This window comes from Poecilia reticulata, chromosome 7, assembly GCF_904066995.2.
Source record: "Poecilia reticulata chromosome 7, P_reticulata-male-v2, whole genome shotgun sequence".
Lineage (NCBI taxonomy): Eukaryota > Metazoa > Chordata > Actinopteri > Cyprinodontiformes > Poeciliidae > Poecilia > Poecilia reticulata.
The window spans coordinates 34,105,504-34,120,210 of NC_088836.1; the positions used below are offsets into that span (position 1 = coordinate 34,105,504).

General features: G+C 38.3%; 1 protein-coding gene across 1 annotated transcript; it reads right to left on the minus strand.

Moving 5' to 3' along the window:
- Positions 1 to 1,215: 1,215 nt before the first annotated feature.
- On the minus strand, positions 1,216 to 14,055 carry mapre1b (microtubule-associated protein, RP/EB family, member 1b). The gene is made up of 7 exons (XM_008414884.2): positions 13,852 to 14,055; positions 10,534 to 10,664; positions 9,011 to 9,156; positions 8,696 to 8,897; positions 8,479 to 8,588; positions 7,216 to 7,368; positions 1,216 to 6,101 (listed from the first exon to the last, which is right to left on the minus strand). The coding sequence occupies exons 2-7, from the start codon at positions 10,652 to 10,654 to the stop codon at positions 6,057 to 6,059; spliced, it is 777 nt and encodes a 258-aa protein (XP_008413106.1). The 5' UTR covers positions 10,655 to 10,664; positions 13,852 to 14,055; the 3' UTR covers positions 1,216 to 6,056.
- Between the last annotated feature and the right edge of the window lie 652 nt (positions 14,056 to 14,707).

Below are 14,707 nucleotides of genomic sequence, written 5' to 3' on the forward strand. Positions count from 1 at the left end.
CTTGAAACATTTTAAAAGTTTTCGAGGTTTTTAGGACGAACATAGCTGAAAAAAAGTTTAGCGGTGATTTAGGCAAAGTTTAGGTTGCAGAAAACTTTAACAATCATGCTTTCAACGTGGCTGAATTAAAACAATTCTGCAAAGAGTGGGTATTAACTACATACTTCGTGGAGAAACTTTCTGGAATAAATTTACTTTTAGGAGGAAAATTTTGATTTGGAAAAGTTTTTTTCTGCCTGAACGTATATTGTTTTTCCTTCATTCAACACTTCAAAACACCAAAATTTGGACAACTTTATATTTTAATCTGTTAAATGTTCTGATTGGTTACTAAATACTCGAGTCGCCTTTTTATCAAATACCTTTTCGCTCTTTGTTGACTAACTTTTTGGACAGGTTACCTTGTATTTTTACTTGAGTAAAATACGTTGTGCTACTCTTACTTTAATACGAGTTCTGCTAGTAGATTTGAAACACCGAAGTGTGACAAAAATGTAAAATCAGAAGAATTAGTTAGGGGGTGAATACTTTTTTATAGCTGTGCAGAATACATGCTAAAAAGATGACAGATCCAGAAACATTGAGCAGATATTGTAACCATACGGCGCCTCATACAGAACAAGAATGAAAACAGAGAACAATATGAAAGAAAAGGCTGCATATTTTTTTATTTTTCTGTTGTTATTAATTAGTTGATTTGAGATTAATCTGTAACACAATAGAAATCTATGACAAGCATCAAGAATGAGACGTAAAGCAATGTTTACAAAATGGTGCCCACCAGGGGGCGCTGTGGGAGTTTAAGCAAGTTGAAGAAAAGGTACGAAAGAAAATATTTATCAAATTTATTGTATTTTGTATAATAATTAAACATACTCTGTTTTTAATAATAAAAAATATTAAGTTAAATGTTATTTGCTGTGTTCGTCTTTCCGATTGGCCGACTGGTCCTTCGCGCTAACTAGCATAGCATAGCTAGGGCGAAATGGAAAAGTTTCTGACAAAAGACCGGAGGAACCGTGCAGGAGCATTTATGCTAAGCAACTGTAATAATTTTTGAAAAGTGAATAAACATAAGGGGAAAATGTCTAAGTCAGTGTTTCTTTAGATATTTTGTACTGTTGTGGTTTTGCTAATGGGGCTCCTGACCGGAAGCTAATGTTATATTCTTAACTCAACAGCAGGAAAAAATAAATAATAAAATCAAAGGCAGCATTTGACAATGAAATACTGTTTTATTGTTATAGTACAAAACGTGATTTAAAAAGATCAACTTCAGCGGAGTATAACAAACACACCGGAGAGGAAAAGATGGGGGAGAAGTCACAGTGTAACACACTAATCAGCGCTGATTGTTGAAAACATAAAGGTCTGCGGCTGCTACCAACAAAACCCCTTAAAGCCACTTCTTCATTCTGCTCAGGAAGATTTAATTCAACTAAAAAAAAAAAACTCCAATATGCTACAACAGGCATTTGGAAGAACTGTGGAGCAGAAAAAGTCTCAACAAGCAGAAAAATGAAAATCAGAGAAATGTCAACATTCTTCTGCTAGGAGAGGAAAAATGAGTAAAACCGAAAACATTCAGAGATTTTCCAGCAGTAGGAGTAGTAGGAGGAGGAGGAAGTGAGATTAGCACTTGGTTGATTTGGTACGAAAAGGCCACAGTGTCAAACGTTGCATCATGAAAAGCACTTCTGAAGAGGAAAGCCTCCTTTCTGTCTGTCTGTCCAGGGCTTGGTCACAGTGGACAGACATGGCTACAAAAAGTAGCCTCCATCTCTTAACTCTTGTTTAGAAATGGTCAAATTTAGTTTCCTGCCTGTTGCTTCACCAGTGGCAAAGCAGTGAAGAAGCTTCAGTGACTATTTTACAACGTTAAACACCCTCAAAATCTTCAAATCAATATTGAAGTCAAACTATCTTTTAAAGATTTTCTTCCACACTTTTTGAGTAAATCTGGTGTAAATAAAGTGTGCTACGTTTGTGCTGCTTTTGTTTGGAAGAAATTGATAAAAGTTTAAAAGTCAAATAATCTCCTTACTTCACCTAAATCAGACTAAACTCATGTCAAACATTCATAACTTTTATTATTTTAGAGTTTCCAGAAGTCCACCTGCTAACAAACATATAACTTCGGAGTGTCCAAAGTGTGGTATGAGGGCCATTTGTGGCCTTCAAAATGATATTGGTTGGTCCTCCTTGTACAAGTTAAGAACGGTAAAAAATCTGGTAGACAAAATAGAAAACAGCTGATAAACTCCAATAATTGGAAATTGTCTTTTTCTCTTAACAAAGCAACAGTTGAAGCTTTTTTAATGTTTTGGACGCTTACGAATTTATAGGTTTCATTAAAAAAAATTGCTTATTGTTTAGCAAGTAAAAAAAATTACGTCATGTTTTGCTTTTAATTTAATGAAATTTGTGGCATGTGTGCAGTTTAAATTTGGTGTAAAAAGTTTAGACGCCACTGATTTTTACAGCAGGTTTTCATTTACATAGTCAAAACAAACGTTGCTCAGTTGATTGACAGCAAATGTCTTTAGTTTCATGAAGGTGAGGGAGGCTGGTTGACGTCTGTTTGATCTGAAGAAAGCCGGTGGAGGCAGCAGAGAGGGCGACATAAAGGCAGAGCATAAACACCAGAAACTGCTTCTTGTTCGCACATCTAACAATTGAGGAAACATTTCCAAAATGCTGCAGGATTATTACGGGTTGAGCTTCCTGATCTAGAGAATCAGAGCTGGACTTGGCTGGGATCAACAGTCTGGAGCCGAGTCTTAAAGCTGCAGCGCGCAACTTTTATAGAAATATATTTTTTTACATCTCCTGAAACTGTCGCTGTGTTGTGACCGTTTGGTATGAGACGAAAAATCTGTGAAAAAAAATCAAGCTTCTCTGCTGATTGGTTGAGTTAACTAGAAACAGCCAATCAGAGCCAGGAGGCGGGTCTTGGTTGGCTCTCTGATGGGCTGCAGCTAGCATAGCATGCTGTGAATGCTAGGCTAGTTAGCACAGCCACAGACCGACTCTGGCTCCGATTGGTTGTTTCTGATTCTCATAATTCAAACATTTTGTTTCCTGGCCCTGATACTGATTGAAATAAGTCACTGATTTAACTTTGAGCCCTAAAATTGATGCCGTTTAATGCCGTTGTTGTGACATCATAAGAGTTGGAAATGCCTCAAAATCTGGGTCGCCGATAAATCATACCAATTTCCTTTGAGAACATATTTCCTACCGTCGCTTTGCTACTTTGTCGCTAAATTTAGTGACTTTTCACAAAAATGACATTTGCTAGAATAAAGCCAAAATTTTCTAGAATAAACGTAAAAATTTCCCGTGTTTCAAAATTAGGAAATTTTCTAATTTTGGACATTTTTCTATTCTGAAAAGTTTTCTGGAAAAATTTTTTTTCCATTATTTCTGAATTTCAAAAGTTGAAAATTTCCTACTTCTAACATTCAGAAATGTTAATATTTTCTAGAACATTTTCTAGCTTAATCTCAGAATTTGTTAAGAAAATTTCATAGATCAATCTCAAAATGTAGGATTTTTTTCCTGGCAGATTTTTACATTTAAAAAAAAAATAAAAAATTGTTTTTTTTTGGTGGAAAATTGCTCATTTTTTTCTTCTATCTGCAATTTCCTCATTCTTTGTTATAAAACAGAAGAGAAAAATTGGTACCAGTAGATCAGGATTTTTAAAAATCTGTGCACTCCTACTCAAAAAGTACGACTACCGCCCTCTAGTGGCCGCTCCAGACCTGCCAGCTTAAGACGTCTACGGAAAATTAAACCGTTTATCAGGAAAAATAAAAATAAATGTCTTTGTAAATGATTGAGATTCTTTATTAGGTTTTAGTTGCAGCCTGAAATGTTTCTGAGTTTGTTAAATTTTGTTCCTTCAGGCTTCACGTTTGGTCCGACAAAAACTGCTCGATTTGTTTTCTCCAAAATACAGCTTGAATATCGCAACCGGGTAAAACAAATGAAAATCTAACTAGACAAAATTTACTTTGCTTACAAACCGGGTTTAAAAATCACATTTTTGATAGAATAATAATAAAAAAAAAACTTCTGTAATTTCAAAAGGTTTGCTCTTAGTGAAGGCAAGCAGCAATAAATAGAGAAAATCAAGGCCTCTGGGCTGCATCCACTCCCTCTGGCAGTGTTTGGAGCTTCAACACCACACATTTATTCAGGAAAAAAATAACCTAAAAAAAACCTTTTTTTGACAAACATATTTTTATGAATAAGGCCGTTGAAAAGAAAAAAGTTTCACTAACAGGACTAAACACCAGTGTTTCGGTTAAATTAGAAACAAATGTGACAAAGTTACATTAGTCTGAAGAAACGGTCTCCAACTGAACCCAGAATGCAGATTAAATCCGATTAGAACTGGTTGTCTTCTAGATTATATTCCCAGATTTTACGGAGGAGGCCATCTTAAAGGCTACAGGTGAACAGGAGCGGTCAGCACTTTCTACCACGTTCAGCTCCACTGCCTACTTTAACTTTAACAAAAGATGAAGCCACTTTTTTCCTGGATTTAAGAATTGCACATTTTTAAAAATGTGCAATTTTGAGGGTTTTGAGAGAACTGGTGGGTTGTTAAAACAAACGCACAGTAACACATAAAGGCATGAAGGGAAGAAAAACGGGACAACAAATGGATTTTTGCACCAAATGAAGACAAGCCTGTTGCTTTGTGCCAAACTAAACATGAAGATTTCCAGTCTGAATGTACGCAGAGTGCCTTCTTTATCTTGACTTCATGAAAGAATCAAAACAATCCAGAAGGACAGATCCGAACTGGACGCGAATTTTCTCAAATTCAGGTTTGATTCGGGTTACAAGAAGCTGCGACGCCTGGAAAGGACACCAGAGGGCGCTTTGGTCAAAACGGCAGACGTGGAGGAATGAATTAAAGCAGCCAGAAAGCGCCACCACGCTGCCCCCTGGTGGCCGCTTTAGTACTGCAGGCTTCAGGGAAACCAAAACCCTTCCACCATCAAAACATCCAAATCTATGATGGCGGGCAACGGCCGTCAAAGACAAAAAGGGTAAATTTACGACAAAAAAACAGACATTTTATAGAAAAGAAAGGGAGAAATTTTTTAGCTCCAAAAGACAAAATATTCTAAAAAAAAGGAAAATAAAAAAGAATCCTCATTTCAGATTAATCTCAGAAATCTTCTAAAAAGGTTTCAGTAATTTCTGAGTTTTGATAGCTGAAAATTTTCTACTTTTGAAACTCAGAAATTTCCATGTTTTTTTTCTTTTGAGAATATCTCAAGGGTTTTTTTCTAACAAATGCTACATTTTTGAAACTCAGAAATTTCATTTTCCTTTTAGAAAATTTGAGATTAATCTCAATATTTTTTTCCAACAAACTTTTGACTTTCCAACCTCAGAAAAATTTCAAGTCAAAAATCTACTTTTGAAACTTAAATTTTCCTAGAAAATCTGAGATGAATCTTGAACGTTAGTTTTTCTAATAAATTTCTGACATTTCAAACTAAAAACGTCGATTTTTTCTAGAAAATTTCTGAGATTAATCTCAGTATTTCTAGGTGTTTTGGCGTAAATTTATTTTTCCTTTTTTCTTTTAATTTGCAGCGGCCCCAACACGCCATCGTACCAATCGTTTGTTGTTTGGCGATCTGGTTTGAAACGAGCAGAAAACATGAATGAAAAATAAAATACAACATGAAACTCAGTTTTATGGTCAGAAACTAAACATTCAGGGTTAGTTTGGAGAAAAGCGCCGGCGGGTCGACCGGGTCGTCAGGACGAGTTTCTTCATTTGCATCCAACAGGCTTTTAAACACACACACACACACACAGACAGACAACATCGTTTATGCTTTTTACACTGGAGTCCGGAGTGAAAATCAGGTGTTTCCCGACGCAGGTCTGGTTCTGGGAAGGACTGGATTACAGGGCAGCACCGGGGGTCGGGTTCTGGTTCTGGAGACAGAGGCTTCGTTGATTATAGAGGGCTTGGCGACACCAAACCGCCTTGGCTTGATAAGGTGGAGGAGACGCTCGGATTAAAACTCCTCCTGCTCTTCGGCGTCCGGTATTACGAAACCCTCCTGCAGGAAACGACGACAGGAAAGAGTTAATCGGTTAGACCCCAAACGATCCCATTTGGCCTCACAATCAGCAATAAATCTATTGATCACATGATTAACAGGAGAGCAATAACTTCCATATCGTTACTTCCTTCGAGCATCGTTAAAAAACGGTGCAAACACCCAGTAGTTAGTGGTTGGTTTGCACCACCTGCTCCTTTTGCCTGTTTTCCCTGTCAATTTTTAACAGACTTCAGAATCCATTTAAATTATTGATGTTTTGTTTATTTTGGACAGTTAAATGTTTTTATAAATATATATTTATATTTTCAGTTTGTGGTCAAACATTTGCTTGAACAAACTCAGAAAATTTTACTCTCAGAAAATTTCTAGAAAAAAAAAATCTCGGCTTTAATAGTTAAACATTTTCTACTTTTAAAAAGAAAAAGAAAATCAAATAAAAATGTAAGATTTTTTTTTCTAGCAATTTTTTTTACTTTTGGATACAGAGACTCCATAATTAATTTAAATTATTGATGTTTTATTCATGTATTTATTTTTTACAGTTAAATGCAGTTGCGTTTGCATATTTATAAATTCAAGTGTTTTTGATATTTGAGAATATGTATTTGCATTATTATTTTTTTCCTACTTTTATTTACTATTCAACAATTATAACATTTATTCAGCATAAATATTGATATTAATATTCTTCCAATATCAAAATTTTGCTATTTTTTACAAGCAAATCTTTGCATTTTTAAAATTAACTTTTTAAAAGCTCTTTTGGTGAAAAATTACTTCTTTTTTTTTCTTCCATCTGCAATTTCCTAATTCTTTGTTGTAAAGAAAAGAGAAATTGGTATCAGCGGGTCAGGATTTTTAAAAATCGGTGCACATTTACAGGTAAAACCTCCAAAATGTCTTAACAGGTAAATTTTCCACTACAATCCTCCATTTCTACATTAATCCCATCAGATTTCAGCCAGTTTTCCAGTTATTCTACTGGTCAATAACCAGTTTAAATGGTCCGTTTCAGGATGGATTTATTGCTGTTATGGATCTAAAAAGTTGTGAAACTGAGATTTGTTTTGTTTTAGTTTGGAAACATGAACTGATTTAAAGCTGAACTCACGTCTGTGGCGTACAGGATGTCGACGATCCGCTGCAGCGTCGGGTCGCCTTCGCCTTCTTTCTCCTGGCAAATCAGCTCAATGTTCCTCAACTTACCAAAATAAAAGTCTCTTTCCTTCTCCATGTCCTGAATGGTAGTTTTCAGAATCTCTATCTGTGGTACAAAATAAAAAAAAGATTTACTTTAAAAGAACATGTCAGCCATTTTAAAGTTAAACTATTAGCTTCATAAAGCCTCAGAAATATTAGCCGACTCAAAATTCAAATTTAAAAATACTTTATTGATCCCAAAGAAAAATATATATTGATGATATTAATATTAATAAAAGTGGAAATGTGGGTGGAAGTAGCACTGAGTAAAGTGGAATTAGATTTTTATCGCCATATTTTGTGGTACTATTGTGATAACGATACAAATTAAAAAGGTATTTGTGTTTTTTTAGTTCACCAGTAAAGTATCTCATCTGTATAGCACAGTTTTCATACCACAAACACAAAAACACTCCCATTTCAAATAAACTTATTCATTTACTTAAAAATGTGTGATTTATATCAATACATCAATACACAGTAACTCAATTTAATCATATTTTTGAAGTAACTGGCATTTATTAATACGCTCGTGAAACAAATAGCAAAAACAATATTTCTGATAAAGCTGTCAGTAGGGCTGGACAATAAATCAATAACATACATCCAGATACACATGCGATCAATATCAGAAGATAATATGTTGGATAGAAAAATCAATACTGGATGTACAAAATATCCACTGAACTTTGATCCAGAACATTCTGGGGAATCAGCCAATCAGCAAAGAGAGTGGCATTTACCCGCTCATTCTGTGGTTACCTAGCAACGACCTGCTGGGCAAGAAGCAGTTTCAAGTTCCCCCAAACTTCGGTTGCCTAGCAACAACCTGCTGAGCAACTTCCACAGCAGCAGTTTAAGGTTTAATTTAAAAATAAATAAAAACATTAATTTTAACTGTGGAAAACAGTTAAAATCCACCAGCTTGGCTGTACTTCAAATACTTAAAACAAAAAACTAATCAATAATTATCGATATCGTCTGATATGAAACGCTCATATCATAATATGTTTTTCTGTCATATTATTCTGCACTGACTGTCATTTTTTTTAAATTTAACATCATTAATTAAAATTTATCAAGAAATCTAAATTCTTTTGACAAGAAAATTTTCATGATAAACGATTTGATAAATGCCCAATAATTGATCATTGATAAGCCAATCAAATCAAACCTCATTAATAAGCTCCGCCCTCTCTTCATCGCCGCCTCCCATCCCCGGTTTTCGGGTCCCAGCAGGAGCCAACTTGGGAGCAACTTTTGCCACTGGAGGCTTCTGGGTAGCTGATGAGAGAATCAGGGAGATTTCTGATTACATTGATCGATCAAACGCCCGAGGCCGACTGATCAGACGGACCGCCGATCGATCAGCCCAGTGGACGAGCTCCCACCTTGGTTGAGGGTCTTCTTGGGGAGCTTGTTGAGTGCGGACGTGGCGGGACTGTTCATGGGCATGGTCTCCTGGCCCTGCCTCATCGCCACCGGGTCGTACTCCTTCCCATCGTAGTTGGCGTCGAAGAATTTCTTAAACCACTGGACGAACTCAAAGTTATCCTGGAACTTCCCCTTCACCAGTTTGTCGACTGGGATTATCTGAAACGAGACAGACGGCCCAATCAGAGCGACCAACGGGAAACGGGTCCGGTCTGGACCGAGCCAGGCGTGGCTAGCCGGGCGGCTAACCCTGCAGGTTTGAGTAAACTTACTTTATCCACGCCCATCTTCTTGAAACCCACTTGCAGAAGCTTGAAGTTGTGGATGTATTCGTGCTCCAACTTGGCGCCGAATTTGACTTTCTTCAGAGGCACGGATCCGGGGAACAGCATGTCCATGAACTGGCAGTAGACGGCGCCTGACCAGGAGCAAAGCCACATCAGAAACTTCTGGAACATCTTAAACTGTAAACATGAACCAAATGGCTCTTTCCCATCATCCTGCTGCCGGAGTCCTGACCGACTCCAGGAACACGGACCAATTCCAGGCAGCGCTTCTCAATTACTTTTATTATTGTTTTTATTACTAAGGCTGGTCTGGTGCGGACCGCCTACAACCCTCAGGTGAGCACACACCTGTTTATTCAGCGCTCCCACAACCAGAACCAAACAAAGGAGTAGAAGCTCCTCGGCTGTGAAACAGTAGAAATAAACCTGCCTGGTCTCGCCTTATTGCCCATGATGCAACACGTGGCGCTTTCTCTAGAAGCTGCTGGACAGCCGGCGAGTTCAAGTCCTGAAAGGACCCAGTTTATTTCCTGCAGCGCAGAGCAGAAGGAGCTGCAGCCGCAAGATTCACCATAAAAAACACTAAACCCGGCTAGAACAATTGGTGTTTGATGACGTAAAAGTGGGCTGCACAGTGGCGCAGTTGGTAGAGCTGTTGCCTTGCAGCAAGAAGGTTCTGGGTTCGATTCCTGGCCCCAGTCTTTCTGCATGGAGTCTCCATGTTCTCCCTGTGCATGGTGGGTTTTCTCCAGGTACTCCGGGGATGGATGGATGGATGGATGGATGGATGGATGGATGGCGTAAAAGTGATTAAAAAACGCATGCAGAAATTTCCCATGAAGACAAGGAATATTTTTTGCATAAAGCAACTTTCTAAAATAAAATTTAAAAAATTGACTTGCCTCTTTGTAAAAAAAAAAAAAAAAAAAAAAGTTGCTAGCCTTGTTGCGTTTTTGAAAAAGTTGCTCAAAGGGTCTGAAAAGTTGCAGTATATTGTGTTTTCCAGACATACAGTGTAATTTTATAGCACCATTAAGTAACTATCTCATCTTCAGTTGTTATAAAAATGCTGTGTAAATCATCCATCCATCCATCCATCCATCCATTTTCTTACACCCTTGTCCCTCAGTGGGTCAGGAGGGTTGCTGGTTCCTCTCCAGCTAACGTTCCGGGCGAGAGGCGGGGTCACCTGGACGGGTCACCTGGACGGGTCGCTGTGTAAATCAAATATGACTCAAGATAAATTTTACGCTTCTGAAATGTCTCTTTAAGAAGCTCCTGTTCTCGCTGAAGCTCCGCCTTCAGGAAGTCGTCCCAACATGGCTCCTCTATTAACCCTTTAATGTTTTTATCAGAAGCATAAGCTGAGAAGCAGCTCCAGTAATGAGCTCAGCTGACCATTACGCTCAGCTGATTCAGCGACTGGGTCGACGGTTTTCCTCCTGCCTGAGGATTTAACTTCATAACGCAGCTTTGAAGGATTCATTTCACATAAATCTCTTACTTACCTGTACACAACATTTCTATCTTGGTGAGGTTCATCTGGAGAGACTCGTTGATCCACACCAGCATGTCGTGCCGACTCAGGTTGTCGCTGGTCACTGACGTCGCATAAACATTCACAGCCATCCTGGCTCACCTGAAAAACAAGATGGCGGACTGCTGCTTCAGATCCGAATCATGAAGCCGACTTAAACGCTGTGAGCAGAGAACCGGAGATTACGCTTCCCTTTTGTCTTCCAAAGAAGCTTAGAGAAAAAAGACAAAACGACTCACGTTGAAGCGTCTTAATTTTCTTTACCTTTCTCCTTTTCTTGGTTGAACTGTTGCTTTTTTATTATAAGCAAAACAAAAGAAACAACAAATATGATGAATTATAAACTCCATAAGCAAATTTCTCCTTCAAAATAAAAGCTAGTTGAGACCAAAACACCAGACTGAAGACTTTACCATCCAGTTATTGGTAGAAAAAAAATGGAATAATTGAGTCTGTTTTAATTTATCAAGCGATTAATTGATTTATTGCGACAGACGTAATCACAGTCTCAGATTCTTGTATGATTTTTGTCACAACAACTACGGTAAATAAATTCCCTTTGGGATGAACTGAGTATGTCTGTGCTGAACCGAACATTTAGATGCTGTCAGATAAAAATTATTGCCCAACATGCTGTAATATTTAGCATCGGTTCCTCCATCAGTCGAGGTCATTTCCTGCAGAGCGTCGCCTCCATCCATTTTTTACATTGTAAAGTCAGACTCTAAGACGCTTATGATCCAACAGCAACATAAACCGCTTGCAGACGGCACTGCATGTCAATAAAGCTGCTGATGTTGCATTTTGAACATATGGAACCGCTCTAATGTCTTTCTGATCCGACTTCCGCTGAGCAGCAGTTATTACCTGGATCACAATGAAAAATAAAACACTAGAAACCTAAACGATTATTTTTACCTTAATGTGTTGCTTAAAGTCTTGTTGACTTTGTCATTTATTAAATAAACCTGCTGATTGGTCCACAGATTAAAAGTTGTTGTTCTGACTCAGGTATGGGATGTTTAGATCCCGCCTCCCTGCTGGAGGGCAAAAAGCTGCTAGCTGATGACTAGCATTGGTTTTAGCAGACAAGCTGTCAACACAGCGCGTTAAATCTTAAATGTATGGCTGCTATATGAAAGGAAAAGGGGCGCAGCGCTTTAGACAACAAGGTCAGGAAAAGTTTTAATTAACAGAAAAAAATAGCGAGGGAGAGAGAGAGTGGTAGGTCAGTTATGCTAGCTTGACTATGACAATAGCAGCATGTAGATGTGATGTGGAATTTGGTGTTTCGGTTCAGTTAAAAATAAAGGCGACCACACATCAAGTGACAGGTCATCAGTAGAGCAGGGGTTTAAATTAGCTAACCAACCAGCTGCTGTGTTAGCTTAACTAAAAGCAGCAGTAGCTAATCAACCACTGCTATGTTAGCTTTGCTAATAGCAACAGTTGCTAACCAACCAGCTGTAGCTAACGTATCACATCACTAAATAAACATCAAGTCTAAAAACATAACATTGTAACAAACTAAATGTTCTGATCTCTGTGTGAAAAATCCTTGAGTCTTTTTTGGTGTTGGATCCTGAAACATGTAGTGCCGTTGCTGTCGGTTGCTACGGAAACGAGTCTAGCTGATAAAAGGTGGTTTTAATTGTTCTTCAATGGCTTTTCTGCGTTATTCTTCCCTTTGCTGTGGCGCACTGCACTAAACTGATCATTTGTACATCTCCAGGTTTCGTTTAGTTAACCGAGTTGTTCTACCGCGGCAGCGCAGCACAGCTGGCATGTAAAGGAATCGTGTGTTTCCTCCACCAGTCATCAGGCCTGTTGATAGCCCTTTATTTGACGTGGCTATCAGTGAATTTGCATGAAGAGCGGCTTACAGATCTGATCATTAAGGTCAGATTTTAATAGCAGGTGTAACTAAGAGTCAGTCTGATGGTATCAGAGGATCACAGCTGCCATGATGGATCCAATCAGTGGGTTTCGGATTACACAAGTTACCGTGCTTGAATTTGTTTATTTGCTTTTGCTGGTTACAGTTTCACAAACTGTTTGACCTTCAGGAGCAGTCTTTAATTTTTTTATATTTTTGATCTAATAATGTGCATGCATTTGTATTTGCCTGTCAGCAAAAGCAAATGGTATTTCTATTCTACTCCATATGACACAAACACACCCAGATTTATTGTTTATCACTAGTAGACAATACCAGCTTATCACTGCAGCTAATGGTCATTTTAGTAATCAATTAGAAACAATAAGATAGTAAATATTTATCTAAAGAACATTTACAAACACTTTATTAGAAATATATAAGAAAAAGGTCAATTTTTTATTTGTATTTTTTGCAAAATGTTCTGATTTTCAAACCAAAATTAAAAGTTTCAAACCAAAATTCTGCAAATTAAGTAAACTGACTGTCCCATCAGTCAGTCAGTAACCTTTACAATCCTGGGAGCCATTTTTTTTCTCTCCACTTGTAAAAAAAATCACAAATGAGTAACTGAATACTTTTAGTCTTTAAATACTTTTAGTCTTTAACAAAGCCAGGCCAGTTGTGATGACTCGGAGCCAGCCAGCTGTATCTGAGTCAGCAGGGCGCATGTTAACCCAGATCTTTAGCGGGCCTGAGTTTTAAACACGGACCAGCTTCCCTTCCTGTGTGCCAACACCAACAAACATGTTTTACAGTGCAAGTTAAGCTAAAACTGCTTGGTTTGGGTTAAGTCTGATGTTTTGCAGGACGCATTTTGGGTCAGGGGGGGACTCTTTCGCCTGGGTCGCATCAGAAACTTGGGAGCTAACGTTAGCAGCAGTTAGCCGTTATAAATGTGCTTATCCGATTATAAGCACATTAATTAACTAGCTACGACCTCATATAGTGAGATTTTTGGTTTCCTGGTCGGCTGTAGAAACTGCGTATGTATCCCGGACACGCTTCCAGCACCGGGTTGTGATTTGTAGCCCAGTTCTGCCAGCATGAAGGCTGTTTCCCCGCCCTGAACCAGAGCCTCCCAGGCGGAGTACCGCCTTGTTAGGTTCCGTTACCCTGGAACCACTACCGAGCCTTGGTCAACCCAATCAAACCAAATGCGATTTTATTAAAGACCCTGACAACCGAAACGAGGAAGCCTGACCCAGTTTAACCAGCTAGCTCCGCTTTAACCAGCATCAGCCACGCTCCGGGACAGCAAACCACCAGTTAGCATCTTAGCTGCTCGGCTCCTCACTCAGCGGCCGCTTCAAATCACCCCGTTTTTGTTTCAATAAATAACGGTTAACTCACCTTTAACTGGTCAGAGTTTACACTTCTGTGGACTCGATGGTCTTTAGTTATTTCCGCTGTGGTTCCGAATACCAACAAAAGACAAAAATCTTTGTTTACTGGGACCGGAGGTGCCACTTCTGCTTTTTTTTTCTTTAGATGTTTCACGTTCAATCTACCGGCAGCGGAAGAACACAGAGGAACAGCGCAGCAGATGACGTCAAGACGTAAGAGCACGTCCTGACGCACCCCATGTATATGGAACTAAAACAGTCTCATAATTCACAAAAGCATAGTTCAATATCCACAAAAGAAGATTCACACTTTTATTTTTGATGCAAACACAAATATATCTTGATTTACAAGCTGTTTTGGCCTGTGGGTGGCGCTACGTTTGTGTGTGAATTTTGATACTAAACTGACCTCACAATCCGCAAATGTCTTTAAATGATCAGCAACCAATCAGATAGCTTCCTTGTTTCAGCCAATCACATTAACCCATTCATTCCAACCCAACGGCGCTGTTTCCCGTACAAGCACAGGCAGTTTAGACCTCAAGATAGCCAAGATTTTAGAAATATTTTATTTAAAATTTTAATTATCCCCCAACATTGATTTAGATTTTCTGACACGAGAGCATATCTTAGAAATAAATATTATGAAGACATTATTATAATACATTCAATAGTTTAAACTGGTGGAAAGGACTATTACTTATATGTAATTATTTCACTCTACCAAATCTCCTGCTTTTTTCCCCTAAAGTTTCCTAAAGAAAACGATGTGAGGACGAAGTGGGAAGTGTCGTTAGCTACCCGGCTAAAATGAAAGAAGCCACTGTACTCTCAAGCTTAGCTAGCTAGCTGCTTTGGGTCTA